This window comes from Oryzias melastigma, linkage group LG24 (genome assembly GCF_002922805.2).
Source record: "Oryzias melastigma strain HK-1 linkage group LG24, ASM292280v2, whole genome shotgun sequence".
Classification (NCBI taxonomy): domain Eukaryota; kingdom Metazoa; phylum Chordata; class Actinopteri; order Beloniformes; family Adrianichthyidae; genus Oryzias; species Oryzias melastigma.
Genome location: NC_050535.1, coordinates 14,663,028 through 14,680,827, shown reverse-complemented (window position 1 = coordinate 14,680,827; position 17,800 = coordinate 14,663,028). Strand labels below are relative to the sequence as shown.

The following is a 17,800-nucleotide window of genomic DNA, read 5'->3' as shown; positions in this document are numbered from 1 at the left end:
AAAGTTATAAAAAGAAATGTGTTTATCCAGAGCGGTGCTGGACCAGAATCTGTTTGATGACGGCTTCCTGTACGAGGAAGCTCCGGAGCTGCTGAGATTTCGCACAGCCACGCCTTCTATTGAGCTCCTCACCGACTGGTACCGGAGCCGAGCCGAGGACATCGAGTCCTGCTCCAGACAGGTATGAACCTCCCAATACACGAGTCCGGAGATTGTTGATGTTAAAATTGTCTAAAGCATGTGTTTAAATTTAATATAGTTTTCTCCCCCTACCTCTATAAACTAAGACTTATGGGAAAAGTATCGAAACTCCTACTTGATGACATCATCAATAGATACTGGTTAGCTATGTTAGCTGCTATCACTCGGAATAACATCGGTTATAAAGCTTAAAAAAGGTCATGCTAAAGCAAAACGTCATTACTTACATTTAAAGGCAGGAATATTATTTAAGTTGATTCCATAAATTAACTTAAACTTTAAATAACTTCCGTAAAAATATATTTTGTCAAAAAGTTAGAAATAAGCGCGAGATAACATTGGACCATTTATAACGATAAAATAAAATGATCTGAAGGGCCGGATTCGGCCCCCGGGCCTTGACTTTGACACGTGATTTACAGGCTCTATGTACAAAATGCCATTGAACGCACGCTGAAAGTTAGACCAGGGTGAACTTTGACCAATCAGCGACTCTTATTTGGTCGTTCAGATGGCGTTCCTAACAATTCATGAATGAGATGCCGATTCAGCACTTAAAAATTGATCATTAAGGACACGTGTCAAAGTCGAGGCCCAGGGGCCGCATCTGGCCCTCCGGGTAATTGTATCCGGATCATTTTTATTTTTTTGCTATTAATGGGACGGTGTTATCTTGCGCTTAAGTCTAACTTGTATAATTTTGACAAAATATATTTTTATGGAGAAAAAAATATCAAAAGTTGATTAAGATTTAAGTTTATTTATTCTGGAATAATATTCCTGTATTTTTTTTCATAGTTATTTTTTAAAGTTCGCTTTTAAAGTTTTAAAAATTGGCCCTCTGGTATCTTTTTGGACTATTTTAGGAATTAAGCTAATATCCTAGCTACATGCTAGCTGTTTTGCCTAATTTAGGCTTTTCTTTTCATGTTTTTTAGGCAGTTTTGGAGTTAGGCTAATGTTTCAGCTACATGCTAGCTGTTTTGCTAATATAAGCATTTTTTGTTTAAATTTTTGGCTAATTTGGCATTTTGCTAATATTTTAGTAGGCTATCAGCTTCAGTGTTTTCAACTATTAGCTTCTGTGATTTCAGCCATTAGCTTCAGTGTTTTTAGCTATCAATCTCAGCATCTTCAGCTATCAACTCTAGCATCTTGAGCGGCCAAATTCAGCTAACAGCATTCACAGTAGCATTATTGCAGGTAATGCTATATATCTAGTTCATAATTGTGTTAAAAAGTTACGTTTTTAAAGTTTTAAAAATGTTTAGAGTGTTCAATAAATGTTTATCCTGTTCGACCCGTGACCGAAGGTGTATTTTGGATTTTGGCCCCTTGTGCGATTGAGTTTTAGAGCCCTGCTTTAAGAATATAGTTTTTTTATTTTATTTTATTCAAAGTGTTGGAGTTTTTAACCACAACAAGCTTATGATTTATTCCCCCTCAGCTGGAGCCGCTGGGAACGCTCCTTCCTGCTGACAAAATAAATGCGGAGTGTACTTTGAAGCATCTCCAGCCACGACTGAAAGAGTTTAGGATGATTTATTTTTTTTCTCTCAAAGTAACAGTTTGGAAAGAAATATTTTGATTAAATTGTTTAAATTTTGACCTTTTAACCCTTTTAATTTCCCCTTGATGGCACAAACGTATACTTTCTAAGGTCTATTCCTCTCAAATATTATTCATGGAAGGGTAAAATGCACAATATGGCATTTAATTACAAAATAAATGTTGCCAGCAACCATCCGTCAAGGTCACTTTGATTTTCTGTCTGTGGCCGTTATCATCGCGTTTACCATATTTGCCATATGGGGTTCTAATGAAGGGAAACCAAAGCTTGTGTCATCTGCGTTTTGACGACTCGCTTGAAAAATTGGACTTGATGGGACTTGTTTAGTGGAGTAATGGGTTATAAAAGCTGGAGCTGCCCTCTGTCTCAGCACCCAAACTGCTGCTCTGTCTCCTCTTTACCTCCTTCACAGTGATGGATCAAGGTTGTCACAGAGCTGTCTTTGGAAAAAGGCTAAATGGGGTGCAGTCCTGCCGTTCCCCTTCATTTCTCTGTTTTATCCCCTTTCATTTGTCGCAAAGGTGATGGAGGATTCGAGATTTGAGGGCTCGTTTTAGAAGTCAATCGAGGGGGCAGGTTTTCACACCACAGATTGACTGAGAGGCCGACTTGATGAAAAATGTAGTCTTTGGTAATCTCAAGGAATTAGACCGGCTTTGCCTTTTATTCTCTCCCTTGTTCCATTTTTAATTAGACCTCATCTCCTTTTGCTCTCTCTCACACATTACACCAGGAGCCTCCAGAGACTGTGCTTAACTCTTCATGTTTTGTGCTTTTTTTTTTCCACACACTTTTTCTCACGAGCGCAGAAGAGATGCTCAAATGTCATTTTTTTTTGCCATCTCTCTGCTTATGCTTGGATGAGTGTTTTAATGTGGGAAAATAGGGTTTGATCAAAAGAGGCCTCATCAGAGGAAGCTGGCGTGTTCTGGAGAGCTGCTGGAGGGAAGACACAAGAGGGAAGGATTGGCAACATGACCCGAAGACAGGCTTGAGAAAAAAAGAGAGAAAATGTGCCAGGCTGATACAGCATTCCTGTATTTTTAAAACAGAAAAATTGTAGGCTGCCACCACCAGATGATCAGATAAAAGAAGAAATCATTTTCTCTGAGAGCTGTCTGAGGTTAAAAAAAACCTAAATGAAATCAAACGCTAGTGGGCTGAAAGGTCCTATTGAGAACTGGAAACAAGCTGAAATGCCAGAAAGGCGTGTGTACATGCGCCAGATGATGAGTTCAAACTGTGGTGACTCCATTAAGGAAAGCAGGTTTGAAGGTGTGTGGAAAAGCTGTCCCGTAGAAGGCTGAGGTGGGATGGGAGGCGGGAGATTCCCGTTGAGCTGGAGCTCTACAGTGAGGCCCGCCAAATCTGCAGGGGTGATTAGAGGCGGCTGACATGAAGAACAGGGGAGCTGTATCTGCACCGACTATAAAGCGAGGGGAGAGAGGAGTCCTAATTAAAAAGTGTGAGATTTTAACATCTGAATTGTGTGCAGTTAGCTGAGGAATCTGTCTCCAGATAGCGGGGAGGAGAAGCAGAGAGGACGGGGAGGATCTTTCCTCACATTTAGATCAATAGACCGTTCCCACTTGTTCAGTCTAATTGCTCCTCCTTCGAGTCGAGGTGATTTGGGTTGTCTTGTCGGTGTGTGTTTGGAGCAGTACAATTAGCGAGCAATTATTTATTCTGAGAGAAAAATGCTAACAAGGAGGCTGCATATTTGGAAGCCGGGTTTAAGGAAGATGCAACGTCAGAGAGCATGCTGTCTTTAAAAGGTGTAGAGAAAGCAATCATCACCCTGGAGCCCAGTGGCATCTCCTATTGATTGGTCAATATCCACAGGTGGCCGGCCATCGATTGGCCGGGCAGGCTGCCAGCGTTTAGGTGGCCGCGTATTGACTGGTTGCTCTTCTGGATGGAATTGTATTGATCGCAGCAGCAGGAAGCCCAAGTTTTATTGTTGAAAGACTAATGAGTGGATATTAGTAAAGACTGATGGGTATTATTTGGTCCAGGATTGGTGGGGATATTGTCTTTTTTCTTGTTTTTTCCTTTCTCTTTTTCCATCTCCCAGTTCACCGCTTGCTGTGCTGCCAACACCTTTTTTATTTGTCTGCTGCTCAAGTGTTTTTGACATGGCTAACTGATTTGTAACAAGGTGGAAGATGAATGCAGTTCAGAATAACAACTTTAAAAAGTGACCACTGAATACATTGAAGATGTTTTTATTTACAGTAAATCATTGGCTAATGTGAATTCAAAGGTGAGAATGCAAATAGAGTAAACAATGTCAAACTCTGGAAATATTCTAAGGTAGAGGTCACATTACGCTCTTTTAGTCCTCCATTGTGGCTCTTCAGTTAAAATAAATGTTTTTAAAAAATTTAAAACATAACTGTAAAGCAGGGGTGTCCAACTCAATCGCACAATGGGCCAAAATCCAAAACACAACTTAGCTCGCAGGCCGAACAGGACAAGCATTTACAAACACTCTAAAACTACATTTTTAAAACTTTAAAAGCGTATCTTTTTAGCATAATTATGAACTAGATATAATGCATTATTTGTGATAATGCTAGTGTGAATGCTGTAAGCTGAATGTGGCTGCGGAAGATGGTTGTGCTGATAGCTGAAGATGCTGAAATTAAAAGCTAACAACACTGAAGCTGATAGCTAGCTAAAATATTAGCTAAATGCCAAATTAGCCTAAAAACTGGAAGAAAAAAAAAATGTTAGCCAAAACAGTTAGCATGTAGCTGGAAAACTTGCTAAACTCCAAAACAGCCTAAAAAACTTAAGAAAAAAAAAGCCTAAATTAGCCAAAACAGCTAGCATGTAGCTGAGATATTAGCTGAACTCCAAAATTGCCTAAAAAATCTTAGTATATTCCAAAATAGTCCAAAATTTTAAAACTTTACAATTATAACTTTTTAACATTATTATGGATAATATAAAAGGAGGAATGTTATACTAGAATAAATCAACTTAAACATAACTTAAACTTGACTTTGAATTTTTTACCCTCCAAAAAAATATATTTTTCCAAAATAATACAAATTAGAAATGAGTGCAAGATAATATTCATCCATCCATTTTCCTGACCGCTCCTTCCCTTCCGGGGTCGCGGGGGTGCCGGAGCCTAACCCGTCTACTGATGGGCGAAGGCGGGGTACACCCTGGACAGGTCGCCAGCCTGTCGCAGGGCCTCAATCACACACACATTCACTCACACATCAACATCTAGGGGCAATTTAGAGTCACCAATCAACCTATGAAGCATGTTTTTGGACGGTGGGAGGAAGCCGGAGTCCCCGGTGAGAACCCACGCATGCACGGGGAGAACATGCAAACTCCACACAGAAAGGTCCCAGCCGGGAGTCGAACCGGGGCCTTCTCGCTGTGAGGCAAGAGCGCTAACCACTGCGCCACCGTGCAGCCCTGCAAGATAATATCAGACCATTAATAACAATAAAATAAAATGATCTGTGGGGCCAGATATAATTACGCCGAGGGCCGGATCCGAATGAATAAAAATGAATGAATGAATAAAAAAATAAAAATAACAACCACTGAATTAACTTAATTAGGTTGGAGCCGGATGTAAGCGGTTTCCTATCAGTGACGTCACATTCACTCGGTCCAGTTCTCATATACAGTAGCAACAGCCTTTAAGAAGAAGAAATGTATTTATATAGCACTTTTCACAAATAAAAACCACAAAGTGCTTTACAACACATAACTTAAAAAGCAAATACAAATGCAATAAAATAGGAAAAAAAACAATAAATCAACATAAGTAAAAATAGAATCAATTTAAAAGCAATTAAGAGGCAGTCGATAAAAGTTAACTAAAAAGCCATTCTGAATAAAAATGTTTTTAAAAGAATCAACCCATTTTTCTATATAAAAAAAGTTGGAAAATGTGCACTTTAGGGACTGTTTTTACTTAAAATCAACGTAAATTGGTATTGTGTAGTGATGGGTTTCCAATACAAGCTTCAAACTCCTTTTAAAAAAAAATGTGCATAAATGTAGAGATTTTCTCTGATTGGTGGTTCAGAATCCAATGGGTAACATCAGAGATCCCCCATCCAATAGACAGAGGGGTGAAGAAATTTCTCATCAATTCTTAAAGTTTAAATGCGGAAAAAAAGCCTGGAATGTTCCATCTAGGCACACTACATTTTGAGAGACAGAAAGGGAAGAAATATTCCAGGAAATCAAACTTTAAACATTTAATTTGCATTATGGTGCATAAAATGGGTTTTGGGAACAATTTGCACCATCTGCCAAATATATATATTTTTTTTGCGTTTTTGTGCTTCTATGTGTATGTCTTCGGTGCCATCACTCACTCAAGTTTGCCTTCCAGAATGAGCACTTATGCCCAAAAATGACTCAAAAAAATAAGTTTTTAACTGGTTTACTAATCTTTCTAATCGTTTGCTGATGTCAGTTTAAAAATATGCATATTGTCTGATAGCATGCGTTCATAATTTTCCGTATTTTTGTCTCCCTCTGACCCTCAGGTGGACTGTGCGCTGTCGCTGGTGCGCCTAGGAAAGGAGCGGGAGATCCCGGGACTGGAGCTCCTGTGTGATGACCTGATCACCATGGAAACGCTGGTGTATGAGGCGTCATGTGACTTAAGTCTGACTCTGAAAGAGTTTCAGCAGCTTAAGGACATTGACAAACTCCGCCTCCTCATGAGGAATGTGAGTCCCGATCAACATGAACAAAAACAATCATAAATTGTATTTAGCGGTTTGACATTTTATTGTTGACTCACACTTTAAAAACACCAAGGTGCCATGGTTACGGGTCTATTTGGCATAAATTACATAAGCTTTTCCCTTAAACTGTAGTGAACAACTGCCAGCTTTAGCCTATGAGCTTTGCAATTCAGGCAGGCAGCCAGCAAATGTTGTTGACTGCGTTAATACATGCTGTTTGACTGAAACTCCCTTTAGGCTTTGAGGGTGTGAGTTTGTGAGCGTGCATTTGTTAATGCTTACCAAGCTCTCTGGCTTTCCTCTTTCTCTCTGCTTGTGTCTGATGTCTTTCAGAGACTTCACAGCAGAGATGAAATGTTCTTTTTTTTCTTGTCTGTGCAAGTTATTTTGTTAAAAAAAAAATCTAATCTAATTTAGTCCCATGGACAGCTCTCTGTACATCATGAGTCAGGGCCGTCATAAGGTGGGTGCAAGGCTCTGCACGAACTTGACATTCATCCGTGCAGACCACAGCACTTCCCACATACTGCAGCAATTATAGTTAAAGTTCAAGCTTAATTGCATGGTATAATTTTATGTAAATGCAGCTTGAAGTGGTCTGTGGTCTTCTGCAAAAACATTTAGAAAAAGAAGCAAAAAAAAGATAAACCTAATAGTTTTGCTCATCTGAAAACAAATGCAGTGCACGCTTTCAAATCGAAAAGTCTAAAAGCGGTAGATTCTCATATTTGGTGGGGTTTAGAAGCAATTTAATCAAAATAAAAATGAAAAAAGTTTTAGATTTTTGTTTGACTGATTTATTCTTGGTTTATTTTGCCGTTTACTCATCTTCCTCTAATATAAAGAAGCCTTTGTTTGCTTTCCCTCATCAGTCCAGCCCCGAGCGCTACGTGAAAGATGCCTTCCAGTGGATGCTGCCGTTCCTGCACCGCTGCGAGGGCCAGAGAGCAGGTGCTGCCAGATCTTTTTTTGCAGAATACCTGATCAGCCTGGCCCAGCGAGACCTCGCTCTGCCCCTCATCATTTGCCAGCACTCCAAACCTGATGCAAGTACTCCTGCACACATACACACACACACAAGTGAGGGAGGTGTCAAACAAATGAAGCCAAAGGCAAATGAAATCTGTCACATTCTTGGCTCACAGAGGCTGCTGTGTGTGTGATGTGTTCATGAATCTGCTCTGGAAATGTATTTATGACACCATAAGGCCACAGCCGAAGAATAGCCCCAAGGAACGGCGGATCTGAACTGAAGCATTACCTCAGTGAGAATATTTACACTCCTGCGTCGTGTTTTCTCCAGTGCCAACAGAAGATCATCGGGGACCCGGACCAGCTGATGGAGGTCGCTTTGGAGTGCATCTACGGCTGCGAGCGGGACGACCAACTCAGCCTCTGCTACGACATCCTGGAGTGTCTGCCGCAGAGGGGCTACGGGTCAGACACACACTGTTTGCACAAGTCACCTAAAGTCAAGCGTGCAGCTTTAGCTCTGCAAATGACAGCAGCAATCTTTATTTAGGTTATGTAAACCACCCTGTCAGGATGATGAAGCAGTCCTTCAGCTCCATGTCCACTAGAATACACTCCACCTCTTTCCTTTTCGTCCAGCGCAGAAGTCTCTGTGTACCTATAAATAAAACCCAACTACCCCGTCTGCTTCTCCCTTTGCACCTTTATTTTCTTCCTCCTTTTCTCCCATAAGTCCAACTCCTGCACCAAGGAGCCATCATTTAGTCGTGCTACATTCCTTACAGAATTTTTTTACTCTCCCTCTTTTTGCACACACATTTTTCATCTGTAATGCAATTTATTTGGTGTGGCAGGAGAAGGGAGGGCGGTCTCGGAAATTCTCAGTGAGGCTTTTGCGATTTTTGGAGTGAGGGAAAAAACACAGGAATGAGGTTCATCAAGCATTAATGAATAGAAACAAGTCATACTTAGATGAAAATACACGTTTCTAATATATATATATATATATATATATATATATAAATATATATATATATATTAGAAACGTGTATTTTCTTTTGGCTAACATGTTTTTCTAAAAGAGGCAATCCTAAAGTACATCCATGCCAAATTTAGTGCTTTTACCACAACATTATTTTTTATCACTGACTCCACTATTAGACCAATTTAAAGTTAGGCAGAAAAAACAATCATTTGCTAATTTAATACAGATAATCCAAATTTAAATTCTTGAGCTTTATAGAGTCAAAGATTTTTGTGACCACCCAGAATCAGTTTACAGACCTCATGGTTTTAGACTGAACTGTTTTAAGATGAGATATGTGTCTTTCTTCTTTTATTTTTGCCTTTTTCTCATTGTTTTTCTACTGTTCGTTGTGTACTCGTCTTCGCCCAACAGTCGCTAGGACAGGCTCCAGTAACCTCTGGCCCTGGAATGGATGAATGATTTATCCTATTCTACTGAGAAAGCTAGATTTAAGTTTTTTTTGGTACAAATTTGAATCAATTTTAGGATAAAAAAGGGGAACTGTTGAATTCAGGTAGCTCAGACTTTAGGCAGTTTTATTCTCTGCCTTGTTGCCACTTTCTAGCTGCGACTGTATACATTTCAGCAACACGCTCACAACAGGGAGTAGCTCCGCCGACACAAGATGCTGTGGGAGTGGTGGGGTAACGGGGTCGCTCTAAACTAAAGTGTAGTGTTGTACCAAACTGACAAGTCCTCTGCGGGCAAGTTGAGGTGCGATTTTTTTTATTTTCATGCTTCGGCTGTGATGACAGCTGTGGCCGGAGGCATTGTCCTTCAGAATTTCACACACACTTTGCATCAATAAAGCCTTAAAGGGATTTTTTTTTTCTCCTGAAGTTCAGAACAAATTTAGAATACATGTGTCTGGAAAATTGAGACTGAAAAAAATACCAGTGGCTTTATAGAGTCTAATCAGTGTGGCCAAAAGTGAAGACTGTTCAGGTAAACGATGCTTCGGATTTATTCTCAGCACACTTGACTAATTCCAGCTGCCAGGTTTGACTACATTTGTAATCTCCTGTACAAGCTGGACTTAATCCAAACACTATGAACATTATTTTTTTGAGCTAAAGGGGTTTTCTACAGAAGTGATGGAAGGCTGCTGACATTTTTCTGCTGTCTGGCTGTAAATCCAGACGCAGTTGAAGGATGTGAGTAGGAGCACTTACCCAAACCTGATTTTATTTTTAATGTTTAGAAAGAAGAAGTGCTTCTAGGAGACAAACAGGAGAAAAAAAATCACAAGATAATTAGTTACAAAACAAACTCATGTTTCTAAATATCTTAAAATTCAAATGAACTAAAAAAAGGGGGTTAATACTATTCAGAATTTAAAAAAACACTCTAGATTGTAATTTATGTAGCAGTTGTTAATAGCTTAATCAAAAAACGCTTTTATTTTTACACTAGTATAAAATATTCATGCACTGCTTTTTCAGAAAAATGTACTGCACTTTAGAGGGGATGTTTCACTTTCCTAGACCGATTTATTTTCTCCATGGTGTGGATTAGCAAACCCTAAAGCCAAACTGTATAAGCAATACCTTTTTTCTAATTACCATTTCTCCCAGGAGTGACTAAAAAAGCTCCCAAACTGCCATCTTTCTCTTGGTTGTTGCATATTTTGATGTCAGAAGCCTCTCCTTTTTTGGTAATGCTGTAAAATTAGGTCTAAATATTCACAAGAGAACGTGATATTCCCCCAGCTGGAAAGTGTGAAATGCAGGGAAGAACAAGAGATGAGGCAGGGAAAGAATGAGGACTATAGGGGGTAAATGAATGGAGGAGGGGCGTCATAGGTGGAGCAGAGGGATTGGACGTCCAGAGTTGACGTTTTGTGTGATGAAATCGTTGATTTAATGAGAACTGGACTCTCTCATAGAAAATAGCATTTAGGCTATCCATTTTTTTTGCAACATGGACGCCACCATTTTGGATCCAGATGATGTCAGTTAGTAGTGATTGGTCCGAGTTATTGTTTCTATCGCAACCATTCTCACCAATCAGGATTGAGCTTGTTGGAAGTTGATTTTCTTTTACTTTTATTGAGGCATGTGATTGGCCAGTTTATAACTTGTTCTACAGTGGATTGTTTTTTATTACTTCCTGTTTGGAGCGTGTGGGGGAAGGGCAATTCAGTCCTGTTCTCATATAAACTCATTAAAAAATTATGCATACTTGCGCAGTTATTAGGGCTGCGTTAATCAAATTGATTAATTAATTTGAGTCGATTTAAGCTTAATAGATAAATAATCGATTCACAAAAATATAGACGATTTATAAATCTTACCAAGCTAACGTTTAATGGAATTTCCCATAGGACGGCTAATGGTAATCCTCAGTTGACGTAAACAAACATTGCTGAGTAAATTAACATATTTATAAACTTACAAACTCTGTTAAGGAAATATTTTTTAAAGTGTAAAACACCGCCTTTTTTTGCTCATTCTTTGCTTATTCTTCTTGAAAAAAGGGTCCTGCTATAGTGTGATTGCCACCTAGTGGCCAAACCGAAACGCCCTCCTGGAGAAGCAGAACAATGTTTAAAATGTTCATAATCTGAAAATTTTTGTTAGAGATTTTCCTTTTGAGAAACCAAGTAACACTGTATGGTATTAACAATCTCATTATTTCACTAATACATTTTACAATATATGAACTGTATCAGATTAATGTAAATATATTCAAAACATATAGTAGATTATCATTGTATTTCTAAACAAATGTGTACAAATGTGTAAACTCAAAATTAAATTGAATCGAATTGAATTAAGTGGATTGAAAGAAAAGAAATCTGAATCTAATCGATCCAGGCTCTTGTGAATCAAATAGATTCTGTAAATTATTGATGCTACCCAGCCCTAATGGTTATTTTATTGTCAAAACGGGCCAGCCTGAACTAAAATACCTTGAACTAAAAAGATCATGAAGCTTTATTTTTAGAGGAAAACCTGCAGAGTTCTGTGTAAACTTCTGTTATTGACACTTTTTTTTCTTTCTCCACTTTGGTTAAGTTTTGTCGGTTTTGCTCTCTTTGCAGACCTCAGACGGATGCGACTGCAGTTCTTCATGACCGCGTGGACAAACTTGAAAAGCACCTCAGGTAACATGACTTCCCTCCGTCCTTTAAAGGGGCCATCACATAAAAACTCAACTTTTTGAGCTTTTTAAGTGTGCTATGCTGTTCATTCTTCATTATAAACAACCTATTTTGATCAGTTCACTAATTTCTGAGTAATTCTCTAAGAAAAACTGCACTCTCAGCACCAGCCACTCCCATACCCATGAAAACGATCGGGTTCTCACATGCTGATGTCACGACGTGAGACAATCTGCTCCGCCCCCAGGCTAACACAAACACTTTCTCCGAAAACCTAGCAGCTCGAGCTAGCGGTGATCAGCTAGCTTTGTAAATTATTTGTTTTTGAATGTTCATATATATGGATATACTTAAGAAAATCATGGTTTACTCTTTGAGATGCCTCCAAATTTTCTTTCAAGCTGTGAGTATTTTTCTGTCTTCCATTTTGCTCCCCCTCAGCCAGTACCGGGTCATTTTTACAGCGAGCAGCCCTTCACTTTAGTGATTAGTCGTGCGTCGCTTTGGAAATGTTCGCGGTGTGGCAATGCTTGTTATTTTCCTCCCCCATTGTGAACTGGATGGAAAACACTGAGCTGGTAAAGAGGCTCGGGTGCACAGTCAACTCCCCTCGCTTATTCAATATCAAAGGACCTCTGCGTCTCACGGGGTTCACAAAGCCTCAGGCCCTTTTCTTTCTGGTGCAGGTCTTTCTATTTCTCCTGCTCTTCTTCTCAGGATCAACTTCCAAATACAAAGTAGTGACAACAAGGATGGACGTAGGATGAGGATGAAGGCTCTGGGAGCCTGGAGGGAGCTGGAATATACAGTAGATAATGATGAGCAGGAGGAGGAAGCAAGCCGGCGTTAAGGCCCAGTTTATCCTTTGCACATATTTACATGCAGACACAAACACACCTCGGGGAGCTCGGAAAGTCGAACAGAATCGGATAAAGCGAGCGGCAAAAAGCAAGGAGTCGAATGTGGCCAAAAGAAATGTGCAGACACTCCCATCAGCACAAAGTTGAGCAATCGTGCACACAGAGTTGTACGTTTCAGGACTCGTACACATGCACCTGCTTACTATGCTAATGAGTTGCAACTGAGACTGAACATCTGTAGCAGCGCGACCCTGCCGAGACGGAGGGTGCCATGCTAATCCCTCACCACTCTTTCCCTCGGTCACATACGGCAGCTTGCATTGACATGCTCCTGGATGCACACACACACACTTACAAATAGGTGTTGTCTCTATGATGTGCAGTTTATCATCCCGCTTCTCTGTCTTGCTCTGTGCCTTCCCCATCTGCACTGTGTCTCGCAAATGGCCCTCCGCTGCCAGGATAATGAACGGCTCGGATCGTGCCCACTTTCTGTCTTACTCCCGTGATTTGTTCTGGTTTCATTTTGCTACACTCACTCTTCCTCTGCTTTGACATTTCCAACTGGGAAACCTCCTGCTTCCAGTCACGCTGTCTCATTTTTTTGTTTGAATGAATGAACCCGTGAAAAATATGATTTGGAAGTGTTATATGATGCATTATTTTAGACAAACTGGAATTAGTTGAAAGATTTTTCATGAAATCTTCACATCCCAAAACTCTATTTAGCTTGAATTTAAATGTAAACCTTTGATAAATTGTTTTTAAATATTTTCCAGCTGAATTGATACATTTTTTTACTAGAATAAGTCAAAATTTGTTGTAAAATCTGAATATTAAATAAGATTAACTGTAAAAGTTGAACCCAAATGTACAAACTTTTTAAGTTTCCATTTGAAAGACAATCTCTTTAAATTCACCAAATGATTGTAACCCTGCCAACCGCATTCGTTTTACTTTAAAATAATGCATCCTTAAAAAAGTGAATATTGGTCTTATTTCTTCTATTTGTGTAAGATTTTATATTCATAAGGTTTTATATTTGCAAAAATAGATGCAAATGAAAGCAAAAAAGCCAATATGATTATCATGCTTTCTTGAAGCCTTTGTGGTGGGAGTTAGAAAATAAATATGTAATTTCAAGCACGAAAATAAAGCAAAATACTCCATAAAAATGTTTTTTTTTTAAAGAAAAGTCTCTTATTCATATTTTCCTTTGGGAATACCACAAAACTCTCATTTATTTGTCTCTACAGTTTAGTTTGTAAAAAATAAAACTGTCCAAATCTTTCTCAAATAACATGCAGTTGTGATCAGAAAAGGGGTGGAGTTAAGGCCAATTGCAGTAGGTTTATAATTTTAAGGCCTGGTTGAAACGTTTATTTAATTTATTTAATTTGAACTATTATTTATTTTTCACTTTTGTCTTATTGTTCATCTCTGCAGCTAAATCTAGAGATTTGTTGTATCCAATTAGTAATAATAAATTAAATTGCTTTTAAAATACAAAATATAGAATCAGATTTAGTTGAAATTGAGGTTTATTTTTAATCTGAATAGTAATCTGAAATTTGTTTCTATTATGATAACTTTTAACCAGTTTTTTAAGCCAGAAGCATTGTATAAACTTCAATCAAAACAATAGAAATGTGGTGCATTGACCTTTTTTTGTCAGTTCTAAAAACCTTTGAGATCATAGAGGTTAATTTTGAAATGTGTTTTTATATAATTGTTAATCACAATGTACTTGATATAAAATGTTTTTTTTTCCTCCAGTGTGGTGGAGATACTGGAAAAGCACGGCCTACAGAAGCCCATCTCCTACGTGAAGAACAGCCAAAACAGTGCAGAAGAGGCTCACCAGCTGATGGTCAAGCTGTGCCGACACACCGGCCGCAAGTATGAAATTAAGACCAAATGTGTTTTCTGGAATGGGCCTGAAAAGCCAAAATGGTTTCTGAATCCTTAAAGCATGTGGATTTTTTGCAGGAAGCCTCCAGTGAGTGAGACTGTGTGGAAAGGTCTGCTGCAGGACTTGCTTGACATGCAGCAAAACGTTTACGCATGTCTAAAACCAGAGACTTGTCATCAGGTACTAAAACCCAACTGTCCATATATGTCAGAAGCAGTAATAATCTAATAGAGCACATGTGTCAAGGTCAAGGCCCGGGGGCCGGCTCTGGCAATCCTGGCCCTCCAGATCCTTTTATTTTATTGTTATTAATGGCCCAATGTTATCTTGGGCTTATTTTTACTTGTATTATTTTGACAACATACAGTATGGAGAGTGAAATATTGAAAGGTATTTAAGGTTTAAGTTTATTTATTCTGGAATAATATCCCTGCCTTTTTTTATACATAATTATAGTTAAAAATTACAGTTTAAAATTTGGCATTGACAAAGATTTTTTAAGGCTATTTTGGAGTTTAGCTAATATTTTAGCTACATGCTAGCTGTTTTTGGCTAAATTAAGCTTTTTTTTTAAAGCTATTTTGAAGTTTAGCTATTTTTCAGCTACATGCTAACTTTTTAGGCTAATTTATGCTTTTTTCCTGTTTTTTAGTTGTGTTTTTTGTCCATTTTTGAATTTAGCCAATATTTCAGCCAAATGCTAGCTGTATTGGCTAATTTAGGCTTTTTTTAAGCAATTCCGGACTTTAGCTAATATTTCAGCTACAGGCTAACTGGTTTGGCCAAATTAAGGTTTTTATTAAGCTATATTCAAGTTTAGCCATTTTTCAGCTAGATGCTAGCTTTTTTTGGCTAATTTATGCCTTTTTCCCATTTTTTAGTTGTGTTTTTTGTCCATTTTGGAATTTAGCCAATATTTCAACTAAATGCTAGTTGTATTGGTTAATTTAGGCTTTTGTTTTTTTTTTTAGGCTATTTTGGACTTTAGCTAATATTTCAGCTACAGGCTAGCTGTTCTTGGCTAAATTTGACTTTTTTCAGTTGTTTAGGCTATTTTGAAGCTAAGCTATTTTTTTCAGCTACATGCTAGCTTTTTCTACAAACCTAAGTTTTTTTTTGTTTAGTTTTTAGGCTAATTTGGCATTTAGCTTATATTTTAGCTGGCTATCAGCTTCAGTGTTTACAGCTATTAGCTTCAGTGATTTCAGCTATCAATTTCAGAATCTTCAGCTATCAACAGTTGTATCGTCAGTGGTTATTTAAGCTTACAGCATTCACACTAGCATTATTGCAGGTAATGCTATATATCAAGTTCATAATTATGTTAAAAAACTACTGTTTTAAAGTTTAAAAAATGTAGTTTTAGAGTGTTCAATAAATGTTTATCCTGTTCGGCCTGCGACTTAAGGTGTGTTTTGGATTTTGGCCCCTTATTGTGCGATTGAGTTTGACACCCCTGTCTTAGAGCGCCTGGTTTTAGAGTTTAGCTAAAGCACCAAGCATTTCCTCCAAAACTGCTTTTTTCTAACTTCCGCTGAACACCATTTCATTTTCTGTTTCCTGACTGCGGCAGGTTTTTGTCGAGTCCCTGCTGTGCTCGAGCCGCGTGGAGAACATCCGCCTGGCGGGGCAGCACATGCATTGCTCCAAGGTAGATTGAATGACGTTCTTCTCCCAGTGTTAAACACTTATAATCAGTTTTCCGCTCTCATTGATCTCCACATGTGAATGAATGTCTGCAGGTCAGCCAGGACGTTCCTGTCAGCTTGACTTTTCGGGGAAAAGCCTCAGCTCTCAGGGTGGCCTATGATAGCAGTGTAGAGTTGGTGTTGGCTGCTGCGAGAGAGTACTTCAACTCTTCAACATCCCTCACAGACCCCTGCATGAATCTGGCCAGGTGAAGTATTTTTATACTTTCAAATTTGAATTTGTATAACTAGTTTCTTACATTTTCAATAAAAAAATAGTTTAAGTTTTATTGGAAACGACAGTGTAATGCAGCATTAATCAATTATTACAGTGTGAAGTTTATCATTATGTATGTGCATGATTATAATTGTACTTATCATAGTATAAACATTAAGCAAAAAAATGCATGAAGCTACATTCACACTGGGCTTGGTTTGAGCGACCACTTTCAATGAAAAGTCTATGAAAATGCCTTTACACGGGTTTTGGACTTCCACGTTCAAACCTCTCACTCACAGGCGTCGCTTTGCACATCTTTAAGACCATTTCTAGGCTATACGCTCTAAATGTATGTTGCATTGAACACGGGTTGAAAGTTAACCCAGGTTGATTTTGACCAATCAGGGACTCTGATTTGATAGTGATGTATGGATGGCGTCCCCTTTTGTTCACAGAAGTGAACGGAAATTAATAATTGAGGTTTGTCACCGTTGGAATCTCAAGAAATCTAAAAAAAACACAATTATCATCATTAATGTGTAGCTTTTGTTGTTTATGACCGAGTTAACTTTTGTAGCCAATTTTAATTAAATACAAAAGTGTGCTCCTCTCTGTAAAAATAATAGAAACAGAATTTATCAAGGTTCTAAACAAAGAAAATGTTATCCAGAAAAATACTATTTAAAATGCAGTCTTTTTAAAAATTACTCCAGCAGATAGCACTAAAATTACTTTTATAAAAGACTGACATATTTGCCCTGTGATTTGTGACAATTCATTGTAATTAGAACAAAAGAAAAAAGAGAATATTTGATCACAGACTTTTTCTAGTGTGATTGTGTGTTTGCCAAATTTTTGAAAGGGTAGCTTTGCACTTAAGGTTGTCATATTTGCATCTAAAATTGCTTTAACAATGGCCAAGACCTGCTGTCGCAGCAACAAAAGGTAACTGTGAAAGCAAAAAAGAAATTGAAAAAAGAAACACTGCTGTAAATAGAAAGAAATTATGTTGCAAAAAAGGAACACTGCTGCAAATAAAAGGAAATTCTACTGCAGATAAAAAAAGATATTATGTTGCAAAAAAATGCAGCGAAAACAAAGAAAAAAACATAGCAAGTAAAATAACCCTTTATCTTTTAATTTGCAGATTTCCTTATTTTTTCCATCAATGTTTCTATTTGCAGTCCAGTTGGGGTTTTGTTTTTGTACTTAGTCCTTCCTTGTGGTTTCATTTTAGCAAAGGCAAAACTGCTATTCTTGTCTATTTTCCATACAAATAAGAAACTATGTGTAGAAGAAACCAAGGACAAGTCCTCCGCTCACGCGGACAGCAGATTTCCTCCTTAAGCCGCTGTTTCGTCTGGGATTTACGCACAACACAAGTCAATCACTATTCCCTCTTTTCTTCAGACACTGCTGTCCGTATCTTTCAAAAAGGCACACTCACTCTTTCAGGCTGCTGTTACATTGATACTAAGGGATGCGCTGCATAATCCTATTAGGGGTAATGAGTG

General features: G+C 38.3%; 1 protein-coding gene across 1 annotated transcript in view; it reads left to right on the top strand.

Annotated features, from left to right (window-relative positions):
* nbas (NBAS subunit of NRZ tethering complex) overlaps positions 1-17,800 on the top strand; it is a gene marked incomplete in the record, with an annotated part of 171,345 nt that overhangs the window by 50,914 nt on the left and 102,631 nt on the right. The window contains 9 exon segments of the mRNA XM_024290805.2: positions 31-181; positions 6,301-6,486; positions 7,377-7,550; positions 7,808-7,941; positions 11,547-11,609; positions 14,243-14,365; positions 14,456-14,558; positions 15,952-16,029; positions 16,121-16,275. Of these exon segments, the coding sequence (XP_024146573.1) occupies positions 31-181; positions 6,301-6,486; positions 7,377-7,550; positions 7,808-7,941; positions 11,547-11,609; positions 14,243-14,365; positions 14,456-14,558; positions 15,952-16,029; positions 16,121-16,275 (1,167 nt within the window).